Source organism: Cricetulus griseus, chromosome 3, assembly GCF_003668045.3.
Source record: "Cricetulus griseus strain 17A/GY chromosome 3, alternate assembly CriGri-PICRH-1.0, whole genome shotgun sequence".
Taxonomy (NCBI): Eukaryota; Metazoa; Chordata; class Mammalia; order Rodentia; family Cricetidae; genus Cricetulus; species Cricetulus griseus.
Window position 1 is genome coordinate 77400900 of NC_048596.1, and position 17907 is coordinate 77418806.

At 43.9% G+C, this 17907-nt stretch overlaps 1 protein-coding gene across 12 annotated transcripts in view; it reads left to right on the top strand.

Moving 5' to 3' along the window:
• Arhgap17 (Rho GTPase activating protein 17) overlaps positions 1 to 17907 on the top strand; it is an 84604-nt gene that overhangs the window by 51471 nt on the left and 15226 nt on the right. For 6 of the 12 annotated variants that reach the window (XM_027410302.2, XM_027410294.2, XM_027410300.2 and 3 more), the window contains exons 8-17: positions 444 to 512; positions 668 to 749; positions 3750 to 3866; positions 6273 to 6400; positions 7792 to 7903; positions 8559 to 8640; positions 10973 to 11053; positions 13340 to 13453; positions 15329 to 15420; positions 16783 to 16939. In XM_027410302.2, the coding sequence (XP_027266103.1) occupies positions 444 to 512; positions 668 to 749; positions 3750 to 3866; positions 6273 to 6400; positions 7792 to 7903; positions 8559 to 8640; positions 10973 to 11053; positions 13340 to 13453; positions 15329 to 15420; positions 16783 to 16939 (1034 nt within the window). The remainder of the gene's footprint in view (positions 1 to 443; positions 513 to 667; positions 750 to 3749; positions 3867 to 6272; positions 6401 to 7791; positions 7904 to 8558; positions 8641 to 10972; positions 11054 to 13339; positions 13454 to 15328; positions 15421 to 16782; positions 16940 to 17907) is intronic. The other 6 variants (XM_027410298.2, XM_027410303.2, XM_027410305.2 and 3 more) reach the window with 1 other exon arrangement.

Sequence of the window (17907 nt, forward strand, 5' to 3'; positions counted from 1 at the left end):
TATATGACAATAGAAGTATAACCTTTTCCCTCCTTTTTGTTACCCAGAGCCCAAATGGTAATAAATGCCAAATCATGCTCACTGCTTTGGCTTTCTAAAAGGTATACCAGCAAATATAATCCTCTGACAAAAGCAACTTAAGGAGAAAGGGCTTATTCTGGCTCACACTTCAAGGTGGAGTCTCTCATGGCATCAAGTGCCACTGATTCCATCACCTCCACAGTTAGGAAGCAGGGAATGATGAATGTGAGCTAGCATTTTATACAGTCTAGGACCCAAACTCCAAACATGGTACTGCCTACTTTTAGGGTGGGTCTTCCCACCTCAACCTGATTAACATAGTCCTTCAGGGGTGGGTGTTTACATCCTTTTGATCTAAGAAATCCCAGAGGTTGTGAAGTGCCAGTTTCTTTACTGATGTTAGTGATGCATCTTCTACCCAGGATCAACTCGCCGCAGACATGTACAACTTCATGGCCAAAGAAGGGGAGTACGGCAAATTCTTTGTGACGGTAAGTACTTTCCCTTGACTGAATGCTAACACATTAGAGAAATTGAATCATTTAAGCTTTTGGAAAGAGTTCATTTTCAGTTTTGCTCAACCATTGTGTCTGTGTCCATCCAATGCTAACGTTACTTTTGTTTTTGAATGTGGGTCTGTTCTCAGTTATTAGAAGCCCAAGCAGATTACCATAGAAAAGCATTAGCAGTCTTAGAAAAGGCCCTTCCCGAAATGCGCGCCCATCAAGGTAATGTAACCTACGTGTCTGCTGATGCCCCCTCTCGCTCTGCCCCCTCTCTCTGCCTCTCCTCTTCTTCACCTTGCATTTGCATGCCTTTTCTTGAGATGAAGCCTCTGCCTAGCATTTCCCAGCATAATTTCATTCTTGCTGCATTCTCTAACTTCTTCCAAACCCAAATTAACACACTAACAGAGCATTGTACTTCCAACACCTTCCACTGAAGACAGACAGCCTCTCTGCTTCTTGTACAGGTTTGAGGACCTCTGCCATGTAGTTATTCTTTTCCAGTCAGTTTTCTGTTCCATAGGGAGCATCCATCTGTTTTAGAAAAATTATTCCAGACTTATAAAGGAATAATTTGGCAAGTCAGCCCTTGATGCCACATCAGTCACTGTGATCAAATCACAAGGTCATGGCTGCCTCTTTCTAACCTTTCTTCCACCTCTCTCTTTCTTACCAGCTCTGATATTTGTCTGCTCTGCTGAAGCATGTAGCCACTCTGTCCACCAGTGTGCTGAACGCTCTCCTGGTTGTCAGTTTTAAGTTGGATGTGTAAAGCCTCCCCCAACTGCAGCTCTTGCTGTTGCTTCTCGATGATTTACCGTTAGAATGGTTATCAGCAGATTCAGGAAGAAGTTATTCTGCCATCTTTGGGTTGTACTGTGTTTGTCGCTTGGTGTACATGAGGTGATTCGCTCTCCAGAACAAAAGTTCCAGACTTCCAAGTCCCTTTGTAAAGCAGCATAGTGTTGGCAAACACCCTCCACACACATCCCATGTTTTTAAATCTCTAGATAACAATGTCTATTATAATAATGCAGTGCTACATAAAAATAGTTGTTCTTCTGCACTGTTTGAGAAATAATGACAAGGAAATGAAGGTGTCTACATACTCAGTACAGATCAGCCTTTTCCAGTGTCCCTTTCTTTCTTTCTTTTCTCTCTTTTTCCCTTCTAGTACTGCGATGCAAAAAAAAGGTTATGTATGTATGAGGCAAATGATCTATGCCTACAACCTTTCCAAATACTTTTGGTCTGCAGTTGTTGGCTCCTTTAGCTCACAGTTATGGAGAACTGAGTCTAGTTTTGTTTGGTACATAGAGCTGACATTTGGACCATACATCCCCTGTGGAGCCATTGAGCTTGAATTGCAAAGGGATCTGGACAGGTGCTGAGTGTGGCAAACATGTGACTGGGCAAGGTGGGCAAACGTGTAGTGCTCACGAATGTGTGGGCGGCTGGTCCCCTAGAGAATGCCATGTCTTTGCCTAAGTTTCAGGAAGCCCTGTTGAGTTATTCTGTGTTCTGGATGTTTTGCCCTGTGGAGTTAGAGCTCCTCTAGCCTGACTGAGTCTTCAGCAATCCCAGGTGCAGGGCAGCATGTCTCATTACCTGGCCGTTCTTTTCAGGACAGGCTGCCCTTTTTCCCAAATCACTCAGTTTCCCAGTTCCTGCACAATATACTGAGTCTCGGCAGCAAATGCTCATCTTTCCAAAGGACAGACTGCTGTCAAGTTCAGAGCATTTAGAACGCGTGTTTGTGAGATGTCTCTGCTGGTTGGGCCATACATGGGACAAGATGTGGAGTCATTCTAGCCTTTGAATGGTGAGAACTCTGTTGGGAAGAGTTGAATATTAACATGAGCAAGAAGGTTGGATTTCTTGCTCATCCCCATTCAGGGTTCTTCTTCAGAGAAATATGCAGAAAGTCAGGAGAGCAGAGAAGAGCTCAGGATAGAAGAGGGAAAGCTGGAGTGTGATGAGCACCGCTGTGAAGAGGTGTGCTCTGTCTTTCTCAGGTCACTCCCTCACGGGCTGCAATCCATCCCCCTCACCTCCACCTGTCTTTGTACCTTCCTTTCTTTTAGCTCTGTCTTTTCTTCAGTAGCTTTCTCTCAGAACGACTCAGCATATCTAGGAAAAAAAAAATCATACAGTGGATCCCCCTGTCTCCATGCCTGGAGGATTCCAATATCCACCATGCCATCCTACCCATAACTATTTGCAGTTTGGCTTCTGTGCCCACTTCACCATTAAAGGAAATTACAGTTCCCCAGGGAGCAGTGACCTTTTCCCTAGATCTTGGTGCTTGACACAGCCCAGGTCAGCACTGTCTGCAAACACCTTTCTGATTTCACTCTTCCTTCATGGTAAGGATTCCACGTGTCTTTGATTCTGTTCCCACCCAGCAGCCTTTTCTGAGTCTGTTCTCATTCTTCTGTCCCTCTCTTCCTCCCTCTGTCATCCTTTTTCTCTAGAATTCCTTCATCTTGAAGCCCCACCCTCTGCACTATAAGTATCAGGTAGTTCCCTTGAATCTGGGCTTCCTTACGTTGGACACATCTTAGAGAGTCCCCGAGACTTCTTACTCCAGCTGTCTTTCCCTTCCTACCTTCCATTACTGCCCCTTTTCAGACTCTGCGACTGTGAAACCCAGGAGCCATCACTCTGTCCCCTTGCATACCTTGACTGGGATCTGGGTAGTTGGCACTGCGCTCCACCTTCCTTCTGTCCCACCAGCCCCTAGCACTCTCATTTCCATGTGTCTCAGTGCTATTCCCAGCCAACCCCTCATGTGTGCTTGTCTGCTTCTTGATGCCTGTCAGTCCCTGCCTCACTCACTTCCTCTGAGGAGCCTTCTGTAACTACTGCAGCCAGCACGGAGTGCCAGGTTGTCTCTGCATTGCTGACACATTGATGGTCTATACTAGGAGTCGCAAACAGCCATCGCTCATTCAACTTTATGTTAGAAGTCAGTTGCCCCGGGCGTTGGTGGCGAACACCTTTAATCCCAGCACTCGGGAGGCAGAGGCAGGCCGATCTCTGTGAGTTCGAGATCTGCCTAGTCTACAAGAGCTAGTTCCAGGACAGTCTCCAAAGCCACAGAGAAACCCTGTCTCGAAAAAAAACAAAAAAAACCCAAAAACAAAAAAACAGTTGCCACCATTGAAAAACCAGACACTTTTTAACAGTCCTGACCTCTGGCTTCTCTTGGATATTTTAAAGGTCTCAGCATAGCATATTTTCCCCTGTGGAAACCTCCAACCTGCTCTCAGAGTGACTGCAGCCAGACTCTCCACCCTGGCCCACAGACCTGTTCTACCCAACAACCCAACAATTGTGGTTTGCGACCCTCGTCTATACCATTGATCTCCACATCTTAGCAATATGTCCTGTCTAATGGCTGTTACATGTTTATGTGTCTGTCTTATGTGTCCTTCACAGTCTAGTTGCTCTCACTGTGAAAGTGGGGAGTCCTTACGAATTTCGTGTGCCTGCTGCAGTACTTGACACACAGTAGGCCTGTTGTTTGAAGGCCAGCTCTTGAACTGGAACTTGCTTTTGGAATTGTGTCTAGGTCAGAAGTTCTCATTTGTTCCCTCTGCTGCTAACACTCCAAAGTGGGTGGTAAGCCATACTCTGCTCAGTGTTTACTACAACATTCCAAGAGAGGACTGGAGTATGGTCATCTTTCAGTGTTATGGGGGGTAGGGGGGAATCTCAGTCAGTTCTTGTCTTCTCAAAGGAAAGTGGAGAGACATGAAAAGCTTAAGCAGAAGTTTATTTGGCAGAACAAGCACTCCAAAGAGAGATTGTAGTGGGCTGCCCCAAAGGCAGGAAGCAACACAGTGGGCCCCATGTCATTGGTTTCAAAATTTTTATAAATGTTTATAAGGTAGATGGCATGTGTGTGGGCTAAGGTTGCCCTCTCTCATCCCAAATCATGGTGGATTGGATCTCTCTTTTAGGGTTCATTGTGTGATCCTCTAGACAAGTTCACAATGGGGCAGAGGTACATGTGTATAGGAAAATGTCCTCCTTCTAGTGCTCTACATGCAGTAAGGGCCCATGTGCAGCCTCAAAGACACTTCATCACAGGGCATTCTGACTGACGGGAGACACAGCCACCAAGATGCTGCTGCGGTTCTCTTGGCTACGTTGTACCTAATTCCTTCTGAGATTGTTCAGCGCCCATGATTGAACTCATGACTGCCAGTTAAGACAGTTTGTTATTTTAAAAATAGAGATTTTTAGTGTGAGAGCCAGGACCATGGTTTTACAATAGACTATACAGATAGGAAACAGGACTTGGGCAGGGTGTTGGGCTCCTTCCTCCCAGCTTATGTTTATCTTCTGTTTGACATCAACATCCAGGGTTGGACATGTTATAGAGGCAATTACAGGTGTCATATACAAAACTCCCAAGTGCCTCTTATATATCCACTAAGAGAATGGTCACATGACCATTTTGAGCCTGGTTGACCATCATTGCTTTAGGTAAAAGGGACAAAATAGTCTAGGTAAGATATATGCTTCTAGAGATCTATCACAGACCTCTGTCTTGTGGGACAGGACAGGCTTTCCAGATACTTTTTCTATTAGAAAGTTCCCTAGGCCGGTGCTAGGACCTGGGCAGAAGGGAGGAGCTGAGAGTGGCATATACCTTGGTCTGTGTTTTTATCCACTGTGTTCTGTCTCCACCACTTTCTCTCATCTTTCCTCATTTCCCCCTGCTGTCATTTTAAACTTTTAATCATTTTAGGCCTGTGTATCTGTAGCATTTTGTTTTTCTCCCTTCCTCTCTGTATGGGTGGGTGGAGGGGCCTCATCCCCCACATGGAGGCGAGGGACAGCCCAAATCCAGCCCTCCAATAGCGGGATGGTGGTGGGAGGGCATCCATCAGAGGCTGGGAGGATGTACTCTCTTCCTTGGCTGCACAGGATCATGTGCTGGTTCCTTCTTTGGTTTCTGTGTGCTTTCCAAGCAGCACTAGATCTCTGTGGTGCCCACAGGAAGCCAGACCAACCAGGCACCTCATACTCTAATTCAGTATGTCCATGTTCCCAATTCTTCTAAACTGCTTCATTGTGCACGTGTCTGCTGAGCTGCCTCAGATCTGTGGTGTATGAAATAGGGCCTGTGACCCAAAAGTCATAAAACACTTGGGAACTGCATACACCAAAGCTTTTCTCCTCAGAGGTTTTTAATTTGGATATAGATTGGTGAATAGTATTGCATGTTGCAGTGTGTTAGCTACTTTGAGTTCACCTTGACCTTTTTTGGTCTGTGATAAACATGGCACCCATTTAGAATGCTGAGGATTGTCCTTTTACGTGGAGTTTCTTTCTTGTCCTCTACCCAAGAGACCAGCACTACTTTCCATAGCTAGAGTAAATTTCTTTTCAGTAAAGACAGTGTGCCCTGATGTAGCCTGAATTTTAATGCAAGGCCTCTGGCTCCACATGTGTTGATGGTATGTGGTGCAGGTCCAGGGCCACCCACTATCAGTATCTCCCCTAGGCAAGTCATGCCATTGGGCATGCTAGGATCCTCTGTCCCCCAGTTCTGGCCTGATGCATGGTCTGTGCTCCTGTAGTTGGTAAATGACAAAAGCTTACCAAATGTCTGGGTGTTTCTCCTCTACCCAAGCCCCAGCTACCAGTCTGTAAGGGAGCCCTTTGGTGCTATGGAAAGAAAATTCCCAGGGATTCATGGCCAACAGTCTTACCAACTATTTCATGCTCTAGATAAGTGGGCAGAGAAACCAGCCTTTGGTACACCCTTGGAGGAACACCTGAAGAGGAGTGGGCGTGAGATTGCTCTCCCCATTGAGGCCTGCGTCATGTTGTTGCTGGAGACTGGCATGAAGGAGGAGGTGAGGGGCACCCCAGTTCCCACCTGCCAAATCATTTGACCCTTCCTCTGTCCAGATGACCCCCCCCATACACTTTTATTCTACAGCCACTGTGGAGGTATAGACCATTGGCTTTCAGACCTTTGTCCCCATGATCCATATTTTCCAATGAGTCCATGGACCTTTATTTAGTAAATAAAGTGGACCTCCAGAACAGTGTGCACTTGTTCTGCTTGCAGTGCACTCTGACATTTCACCATCCTGTCTCTTTCAATCTGTTTATGATTTGGGACAATGCTCTGGTAGCTGAGAACGTCCATGAGCTCTTGTTTATGATAGTCTTACATTTGTGTGTGTTGTGCAGTGGTTTTTAAAAGGTACATGTATATATTGTATTTTATATGATCCAGACCAAAAATATCTGCATGAACCAAGCAAGGCAGCTCCTATTTGTCCTCTTACATAGAGGTAAACACACAATGAGTTCATGCCAGGGCAGAGCTACATTCAAAATGCATGGTTCTCTGTCCTTTAAAGAATATTTTGTTAGGCAGGTGGTATGGCACACGCCTTTAATCCTAGCACTCAGAAGGCAGAGGCAGACAGATCTCTGTTCATTCGAGGCCAGCCTGGTCTTCCAGACAGCCAGGGGTACATAGAGAAACCCTGTCTTGAAAAAAAAAAAAGAATCTTTTGTTTCACATGCATACAGAAGAACAGAGGCTCTGTAGGTGAACAACACAGTGAGTTTTCACAGATACGACTTTGTCGTCTAATCCAGCCCAAATCAAGAGCATCATGGAAGCTCTCATGGCTCCTGGTACCTAACCTCAACTTTTAAAAGCCCCTATCCATGCTTCTCAATTTGACCTGCTTTTGCTCTCCAGGAGAGCAGCAATACTTGATTGTCATCAATACTACCCACTCATTCCCAGTGAAGAATCACTGGGTGTATAAAGTGTTGAGAAGCTTGCTGATTTATTACTTAAGCCCAAGTCTCCTAAATCCTGGTCCACTGTCTTTTATAAAACCTGCCTTTATTGGTTGAGTCCCTATGTGTTTTCCTTAAAAAAAAACAAACAAAAAACAAAAACCAGCCACATTTAGGTCAGTGAAAGTGACATGAAGTCTGGTCTGTTTTCACTGAAATGTCATTTTTAAAAAAATTAATTTGTAAGATAATATAGAAGTCAATAGTCAGTGCTATGAAATAAAAAGGCTTTTCCATAGATTAAGAACTACTAGCATTAAGGTCTGTGTTCTTCCTGTCACATGTGCTAGACACACACAGCACTCTTCAGTCCTTGGAATGGTGTAAGATGGGCAGTGTGACTGCTCTCATAAGCAAGCCGAAGATCCCCAGGCTGAGACTCAGCTCTGACTTGATGCTACTGGCTTTTTATTGTCTTTAGGGCCTTTTTCGGATTGGGGCTGGAGCCTCCAAATTAAAGAAGTTGAAAGCTGCTTTAGATTGCTCCACATCTCATCTGGATGAATTCTATTCAGACCCCCATGCTGTAGCAGGTGAGGTCCAAGGACTTGCAAGCCTAGCTGTTCTCAGTGGCTGGCAAGTCCTTCTCAGATAACCAGCTGAAAGAGCAGTTGTCATTTAGGGGGTGAGTGGTCAAATGAGAGGCCCCCTGGTCAGATCTCCTAGCATGCACTATGTGTGTGCACATAGTGTACATCTTTCTCTTCTTTCTGGGTTTTCTTCTCCCCTCCTGCCCTGTTTTTAAGCAAAGGTGACAAACATGGCACCCTGTTTGGAATACCAAGGATTGTCCTCCTTTCTTGTCCTCTACCCACAAGGCCAGCACTGCATTGCATGGCTAGAGTAAGTTTCTTTTCAGTGAAGACAGTGTGCTCAGATGTAGCTTGTATTTATTCTGAGGGTGTATTTCTTCCTTCCTGTCACACCCATGACCTGCGTTTGCCTGGAGAAATTTTGTTACGTTAATAGAATTACCTTAAAGCAAATTTTATTTTCCATTGTTCTCTTGATGTATATGGTGTATTTCTGCAAGAAACTGAATTTCTTTTATAAGGTTTCATCATCTAAGCATTGCTGCCAAACTGTGGTTTGTTTTGTGCACTTGGCAGACTGCATGAGATACTTTCATTTGCAGAACGATGCACCTTTGGCCCCCAGTGCATACTCAGGATGTGTTCATGGTTTCAGGTGCTTTGAAGTCTTATTTGCGGGAATTGCCTGAGCCCTTGATGACTTTCAGTCTGTATGAAGAATGGACACAAGTTGCAAGGTAAGTTTAAAGTGTTTAGAGTTTGAAAAGTTCAAAGCAGTGATGAAGTACTATGGCACATTTGTGAGTCCTTGCACTCTCAGGAATCATGGGACACTGACATATTATGCATGAGGATACCCCTGTTCTACCTGCATCCAAAGTGAACATGCTCAGTATTGCTAGAATAAAAAATGCTCACGGATTGTGCTTTTGTTAGAACTGCTATGGCTTCACCCACATTAATGAATTGGCTGGTCTCAAACCCCTTTATAGTGAAAACAGTTCTGCAGCTGGGGGCATGCATTGTAGGGTAACTGTGCTGCTGGCTGCTTGTAGGCTCAGCCATTCAGAAATAGACTAGGAGGAGTCTTATTTGCAGGATTGGGTGTTTTCTCAGTGTCCACTGTGTGCTAAGCTTTGCCCCACTCTCTCCTGATATGCTTTTTTGTTTTGTTTTGTTTTCTGAGACAAGATTTATCTAACAGCCCTGGCTTTCCTAGAACTTGCTCTGTAGACAGGCTGGCCTCGAACTTACAGAGATCCTCCTGCCTCTGCCTCCTGCATGCTGGGATTAATAGTGTCCACCACCATCACCTGGCACTGTTTTGTTGTTGTTTATTTGTTGTTGTTGGTTTTGGTGGGCTTTTGTTTGTTTGTTTGTTTTGCCTCTTGCCATTCTTAATAAGCATTGAGCATCCAGAATAGGCTTGTGTTCATGTTATCTTCATTGTACAGATACAGGAACTGGGGCTTGGGAAGGAGTTGGGCCAAGGAATTGTCAGAACTGGCATCCACATGGAGACCTATCTGCCCCAAAGGCTCCGCCCATTCTTTGATCTTGTCCTTCACCCTCAGCTTCACTCTGTCTAGTAACAGGACAGTGTATTTCAAATGTTATTAGCTTGTCCTTGGCCAGCAAAGGTGATCTCCTTGTTACCTTTCACTTCACCCTTAATTGCCGAATTCTTCAGTCCTGAGGAAGAACTAGTCTCACCTTTACTCCTGCCCCTCCCCCATGAGCTTACTCTGTCACTCTCCTACTGAGCTGACCACAATTAGCTAGAGATATTTGTGGTGATCACTGTGTTGCTTCTCGGGGATCTGCAGTCACTGTGGACTTTCTCCCTGGTAGGTGGTGAGGTTTTAAGTTCAAAAACAAGTTCTCAGTCTGTCTTGGGACTGAGTTAAATGAATTGACAACAGTTGGCATCATTGGGGTTTCTTGTATCATTAGTCTCCTCACCTCAACTCTCCTCTAGGCTCCTAGACTAAAATTCTTCCTGAAGGAGAAGGCATCTGTCTGCTGGCAGATAGATACTGTAGTTGAGAAATGTTGAAAAAAGCCATTCTGTTAACTTGGTGGCTGGCCTCTAAAGTGTAATCAGATGACCCTCTGTTCTGCAACTCATCAGCATCATGGGTACCCACTACACTCTTTGTAGAGGACAGAGTTGTTGCTCTGTGGGTTCTTTTCTTCCTATCTTGTGTTTATGGAAGTTTGTAAATCAAAGCTGTGTAGAACCAGAGCTCTTGTAACTGTTCCACACGGGAATTAGCGCCAGACTGGAGCTTTGGAGCAGAATTGACAGCAAGAGAGACCTGAGGTCTGGGCTCCTGGGAGTTTGGCAGTAGATCTGTGACCAGCCTGCCTTTATGTTAAGAAAAGCTAGGCTTTATAATGCTGCTAATTAATATACACATTCCTAGACAGAATTTTCAATAGTGTCTGCTTTTGCCAAGGTTGGGGCATGGTGGTTTCACAGGATTCTGCCTCTAGCTTTAAGATCATTCAACAGAATCGACATTCTTCCCCTGTCCTGCAAAGCTTGATGAGATGAAGTACCTGCTTGCAGTCAGATAGTGTAGAATTGGGATTTGACTCCATATCTGTTTATTTTCCAAATCAGTGCTCTCTTGCAGTTTTGAAAATAGACAAGCTTCACTTGGAAAAGAACATGCATTAGATTTCTGCTATATGAAATATGTGACATAATCGGCTTAAAGGAGGGCAGGTTTATTGTGGTTATTCGATTCAGAAGTTCATTTCCTGATGCTTCAGACTTGTGGCTATGCCATACATTATGGTACATCATGGTGGTAGAAGCATATTTGCCTCATGCTGGCAAGTAGAACACAGGTAGGAACTGGGGTCCTAACACCTCCCTCTAGGAACCGAGTCTTCCAACTGCACCCTGCCTCAGGAAGGTTCCAGCATCTCCTATTAGCACCACAGACTGTCAATCAAGACTTTAGCACAGGTGCCTCTGACAAACGGGTGCTATATAAGCACATTAATATGGGTTTTAACAATGTGTGCTTTTATAAATTCTTGTATATATTTCTTTCCTAGTGTGCAGGATCAAGACAAAAAACTTCAATATTTATGGACAACATGTCAGAAGTTGCCACCACAAAATTTTGTTAACTTTAGGTATGTGTTTGCATTTGCATTTCTGTTGCTGTGATAAACATCATAATCAAAAGCTCCTTGGGGTTTGTCTTTAAGGTTATGGTCCATCATAGAGGGAGAGACTCAGGGCAGGAACCTGGAGGCACAGACTGAAGGAGAGACTGTTTTATGCTTACTCCCAGCCTTATTGCTTAGCTGTCACACAGCCTGGGCTAACCTACCCAAGGATGGCAGTAGGCTGGTCCCTCCTGCATCAGTTATTAATCAAGAAAAAGCACTACAGTTATGCCCACATGCTAGTCCGATAGATGCTTTTCCTCAGTTGTTACTTCTTCCCCGTTTGTCAAGTTGACATCAAATTAGCCATCAGAGTGTATATGATTGTATAACAGAAGCTGCAGTGATCCTGGAGTGGATATGTTTCTTCCGAGATGACCCCACCTCCAGTATGCCTGCAGAATAATATGGAGCTGCTGGGATGGGGCGGGTGTGCATGCACTACTGTACACTAGTCTGTAGGTGATGTTGATATATATAGATGATCTGATCATTTGCACAGTGCAGCTGTTAGCAAAGACCTTGCTGTGAGAAGCTTTGGTGACTGTATGTTGTGTTTGGAGACTGGGCTGCCCCTTATATAAATGGACAGTTAATCCGTAATTACACTTTCTGTATCCTTTCATATAAAATAGTGTGGAGATTATATTTCATTATGTTATTAAATAATGTCTCTAAGAAAACTTCCCATGGGACAACCTTCTGGGACTGTTGTTTTTCCTTTGGAAAACCTGTAACCTGGAAGATGTGTAGAGGAAAAGTAGCCCCAGGGAATTGTCAGTTAAGGGTCCAGCAAGATGGCTCAGTGGGCAAAGGCCCTTGCTGCTGAGCCTGACAAGCTGAGTTGAGTTCCTGGGACCCACAAGAAAGAGAGAATTGGCTCCTGCAAGTTGTGTCCTTCTATTGTCTCCCTCTCTCTCCCCACTTATCTTTCTCTGTAATATATACACACAGAGGAATAAATGTAATTAAAATTTAAAAATAAACCTTTAAATCAGATATTTGTTTTTCTTAAGAGATTTGTTTGAAATCCACTTTACAGGTTATTTGTGAAACATTACCTGACTTAAGCTTGGTTTTGGTCTTTGTCTCAGCTATGTCCGATACTCCATCTCCACATCTGAAAGATTGGCTTTGCCTTGTGAGCTTCTAGGATCTATAACATTTCTCCTTGATAATGTGTAACACACCTGGCTCAGAATGGCAGATAATGGAAGTCTATTCGGTGTGATGTGGGAACTCAGTTACAATCCTTAGTGTGTTGGGATTTGACCTTTTGGTTTGCTTCTTTTTCTCTGTAACCTTTAGTAATTTTCTTTTTTAAATAATGAAGGACAGAAATTCCAGTGGTCCCAAGTTCAAAAGCTATACATTGAAAATTCTCTTGTCCCTAGACACCTAGTTCTTCTGAGATAAAAATCTAGTTTTCTTCAGTATCTGTAAACTCTGCAAGAGCCTCTGTGTGTGCATGTGTGTGTGTGTGCTATGTATGTGTGTGCCCATGTTCAAGTACATTCATGATACATATTTCTCTCCCGTTGCACGCTTTTTAAAAATAACATTTTCATATTTGAGAATTTCATATATGTATACAATGAATTGTGGTTATACCTACCTCATTCCCACCTCCATCGTCACTTGAACCCACTTTTTATTTTTAGCGTGGATGATAGTGTACATTGTGTTCGTCATCTCTCCTTTGCCTGCTTTACTCCATATCTTTGCTGAATACATCTTGGAGATTTTTCAGTATCACTACGTGATTTTATGTGGTTTTTATAGTATTCTACTATAGATCAACCTGTTCCTTGTTTATAAGTAGCTTGGTTGTTCATAATGTTTCACTTTTATACGACCTAACATATAGCAGCATATGCAGTAAATTATTTTCATAATTAAAATGGGAGTTCTCAAATACAGTTTCATTTTTTAAAAACTACTTTATTAAACACATATTAATCTTACTATTAATCACCATGTAATTAATGTAGAGGTAAAGGAAATAGATTATAAAGGAAAAGTAAATTAGAAATTGGTTAAATTGGTGTGATGATATTGGACCTGTTTTCTCCTTCTAAGCCCTCAATAATCTGTTTTGAATAAAGTGCATGAGAAGTGTGAGCAGCCCTCTCTGTGAGCTGGTTCCCAGTTCGGCGATGGCCTATAGTGAGTGCCTGAGCCACTGTGCCAAGCACAAGGCAGGGCAGGGACACTCTCAGTGATGCTCCTACCCTTCTGTTTTGTATCTAGGTATTTAATCAAGTTCCTTGCAAAGCTTGCCCAGACCAGTGACATTAATAAAATGACTCCTAGCAACATTGCCATTGTGCTGGGCCCTAACCTGTTGTGGGCCAAACAAGAAGGGTAAGTGATTCTTCTCCACCTCATGCTTAAGCTTCTCCTTGCTGCCGATCAGCATGGGTCGCAATGGAGTTCAACAGACACGGTGAGTGTGCAGGTGACTTCAGGGTGTTCTGAAGTTGCCTTTCCATCCAGCTGATACTTTGAGGACACAGCTGTGGACTCAGTGTTATCTTGGTGCAGAAGACAAAGTGACAGAGGAGACATTGTCCCTGTCCTAAGAGAACCTCCACTCCTGAGCAGTCAGACAGCTTAGCAACCCCTGTATGGTAAAAAGCTAGGGGTGTGTGTGTGTGTGTGTGTGTGTGTGTGTGTGCAGCACAAGGGAGACAAACCCATGCTTCAAGCCTGTAAGTGTCTATAGCTGTGCCTGACAGTTTAACTGACAAAACAAATTGACAGGAGAAAAACCTACAGGTTTTTGCATGTACATAGGAAATGCTGCTCTAGCTGGGCAGTGTAGTATTTTGTGAACATGTGGCAAGATGGACTTAGGCTGGACAGTTGAGTATAGAGACACACTAGGGCAATGAGAATTGGTCCAACAGTTTATTTGTACAGATTGACCCTGTCACCCTGTCATGGATGGCAAGAATGTTTCTTTTCTGAATTGTGGGAAGGTGTCTTTCACTAGGTTATCTCTGGCCCTCAGGAAGGAAAAAGACAGCCAGAGCTCCCTCTGGCATCTGCTGTTTTCACCTCAGAATAGCATTATACCACAGGGGCACACATTGGGGTATACTGTTCTACCCTCTCAATGCTGGCAGTGTAGATCAGAGGATGGTGACAAACTGGGGAGACTGGCAAGCACTCTCATCAGGGAGCAGCACTTGTTCACCTTAGTGAAGGAATACTTTCCTGCCCCTGATACTGAGACCATAGAAAGCACCACAGGCGGTCAGAGCTTGGTGTTTGCCTTTTGAGAACAGTGTGCATGGTCTGGATAACTGGAAAATGCCTCAGATCAAAGGTGGGATATAAAGGGCCTAGTGTATGCTGCTGGCTTGTTTAGAACTTGCTTTCCTGGATCCTGTGGGGATTGTCGAGGTTCCTGTTGTGTTTTTAATCTGAAATGTCCCTCGTGGACTCATGTTTTAAACATCTGTTTCCCAGCTCATGGCACTTTTTTGTGGGGTTGTAGAGCTATTGAGAAGTGGGGCCTAACTGGTGGAGGCAGGTCTCTAGGGGTTGCCTTTGAAAGTGATGCTTGACCTCTGGTTCCTGCCTTCTGGTTCGCCTCCATATGAACATCCTCCACTTGGGGACAGTTTAGGTCTGTTGAGAACCTAAAGCTTTGTGGATGCATAGTAACCATCAGGCACATCGCAAGCTGCTTGCTTTGGCGGTGTCGGACTCAAGGGTGAGTTTGATGGCAGTGATAATGATTGGTTTTTGTTGTTGTTTTTCTTGAGCCCTTTTAGCAAACCCTTTCAGCATCTGGACTGTCATCGTGGAATCAGAGCTTATATATGTATGTTGCCTGCCATGAGAAGGCAGGGGCTTTGAGGACACTTAAATACTCGCTCTTGGTGGCATCATAGGCATCAGTAGTTTGGGGTGATTTGGGGTCTGCCTACCAGGTGTTGAGTGTGGAAATGCAAGCCCTATTTCAATCAGCTTAAAACCCTTGTGTCACTGCCCTGGTGCCCATGCATGGACATGGTGGTGGTTACCATTCTGCTGGGGAAGGTTTGATAGTTGGATAATTTTTCCCCTTGGGCCATTACAGGAAAACTCACAGGATAGGGCCCGTGGGTTTAATTTTTGTATCTGTATGTAAATATTTTATCCATCAGTAATCTTTGGGATGCCCTGGCAGCTTGCAAAAATGTGTGACTGCCAAGGTGGAGCATTTTAATTGTGTGAACTTCCTTGCAGAACACTGGCTGAAATAGCAGCTGCCACATCTGTCCACGTGGTTGCGGTGATTGAACCTATCATCCAGCATGCAGATTGGTTCTTCCCTGGAGGTAATCCTGGTTCCTGGCTCACCAATTGCTAAAGCTATGCGATAGTAATATATCACATTTTTTTAAAAGAAGAAAACATGTTGATGATTATGTAATTGGTTTCCGCTTTCTCAAACTTCACTTTAGATTTCATTTGTGTGCATTTATATTTTGATATAATGATAATTAATATTATTTTCCATTTCCCTTAGCGTCATTAAAACATTTTCAGGGCTGGACAGTAGTGGCACACGCCTTTAATCCCAGCTCTCTGGAGGCAGAGGCAGACAGATCTCTGTGAGTTCGAAACCAGCCTGGTCTACAGAGCGAGTTCAAGGACAGGCTCCAAAGCTACAGAGAAACCCTGTCTCAAAAAACCAAAACCAAACAAACAAAATATCCAGACAGTATATATTAAATAAATGCTCACTAGTTGCTATGATTGCATATCTTCTCTGAAAGAACGTGTGTTCCCTGAGCAGGCAGCCACATAAACAGATAAAATAAACTTAACACCTGTAGCAAATTAGGATGTTGGAGAGAGAAAGGTTTGATGAACTCGGTGCTGGGAAAATGGAGCCAGGATCTGTTTTCAGGAGTGACGCTGACTGCACAGAGGCCATCCCTTATAACAGGGTTTCTTCCTGACTCTGCATAGTTGTTTGCTTTGTGCAAAGGTACAAATAAAGCAGACAAGGCTAGGGCTGGTTAGAGCTGGTTTTCGAAGTCAGAGAATTACGTTTTAATTCTGTAGCTGGTGTTTTCCAGTTTCTCTTGTTGCAATCCTGGGACCCACAGAGGTTCCCACAGCTTCCTCTTCAGGAACTGGTTGCATATGTGTTGAGTCCACACGTCCCAGCCCTGCTTTTCTTAGTGCAGCCCAGCTGCCCAGTCCACTGCAGTGTAAGCTCCCGATGCCAGGGTTGGGCTCAGTTCTTCTCTTCTGTCTTCTTGTCCTTGAGAATCATTCATTGCTGATGCTTAGCGAAGGTGGGTAGGAGAATGAAGATTGACATACTACCTGTGATTCCTTCAAGAAAGCGATTCTTGGGGGAAAAAATGCTATAGACAGTGAATCTTTAATGATGCCTTTCATTTCTATTTTATGTAAATATTGATTCCTGTCACCTTTTTAATTATTCAGTAAGTTCTCTATGCTCCTTGTCCCTTTCTGAATTCTTAGATTTCTTTTAAGAGCAGTAGAGCTGTGTGCTCAGCTGACCTTTCTTGGCTTGCCTCCACTGGGGTCAGGGTCCATTCTTCAGATGCAAGTACTTGAGCTGCCCTTGTGGATTATGGAGGTGCTCATTCCACTGGGGTATTGGAGAGCACCCCGTGTGTGTGCCAGGTCTCACATTTATTTATTTATTTCTCTTATGACAGAGATAGAATTCAATGTATCAGAAGCATTTGTTCCTCTTGCTACCCCAAATTCTAATCACACATCCCACACTGGAAATGACTCTGACTCGGGGACCCTGGAGAGGAAGCGACCTGTCAGCATGGCGGTGATGGAAGGGGATTTGGTGAAAAAGGAGAGGTACGTGTAGAGTTGGTCACTTCCTCAGGACTAGTAGGTATCATGAAGGAGGATATTTGACCCATGGATCTGGCTTAATGGCCCCCTGTGTAACCCTGCCTTACAGAGTCTAGCTAATTCAGAAACCACACTGTCAGTCTGTACAGACATTAATCTGACCACAAAGATGGGCAGGGGTTAGATTGTCTGTTAACATCTGTGCCTTGTGCATCAGGCTTTACTTGATGCCATTATGTGTCCCACAGTGGAATGGTGTCACATGTACTAACCCACCTAAATGTATTTGAGTGTTAGGAAACAAGAAACGAAACATCATTAACACATGAGGATTTTGGCTGAGGATCATATAAGGACAACCATGTTTCCCAGTGAGCTGTGAAGAAACATATTTTTGGCCTTGCTACATTTGCTGACTGCTGAGTCCAGATTTACTGGAGAAGCCCCAGAATTTGACAGTTCTGGAGAAGGGAAATGTATGTTTTAAATTTAGAGGCATGTTTCCACCCTATTGTGTATGGGCAATTTATGAGATACTCATTGCTAATTTAGACCATGTATGATTCTTGCATTTAGAGGGCAATTTATCCCTGTGTGAGGAAAATGCTAGCAACTTATAGTAGCTCCACATCTAAGCGCTGTGTTAAGCAACACACTGTCTTCATACATGTGACAAGGTTGGCAGGCTAAGTTTCATAGTGGGCTTCTCTTGTTCAAGACAGCTTTATTTCCCTAATCTCTCACTCTGAAATTCACCATCATCCTTTATCATTGAGTTCTGATACCTGAGCATCATGCAGGTCCTTACCATTATTCCCTGGTGGCCTATTAGAACAGTTAGTCCCCTGAATTTAAGTTACAGCTTGTGGTGTTACAAGTCTCACTAGCCCATGACACACCATTCTCAGCTGTCTGCTTTGTATGTTCTCCAATAAATATCAGTTAATGGAGCCCAGTATCTTAATTATCCA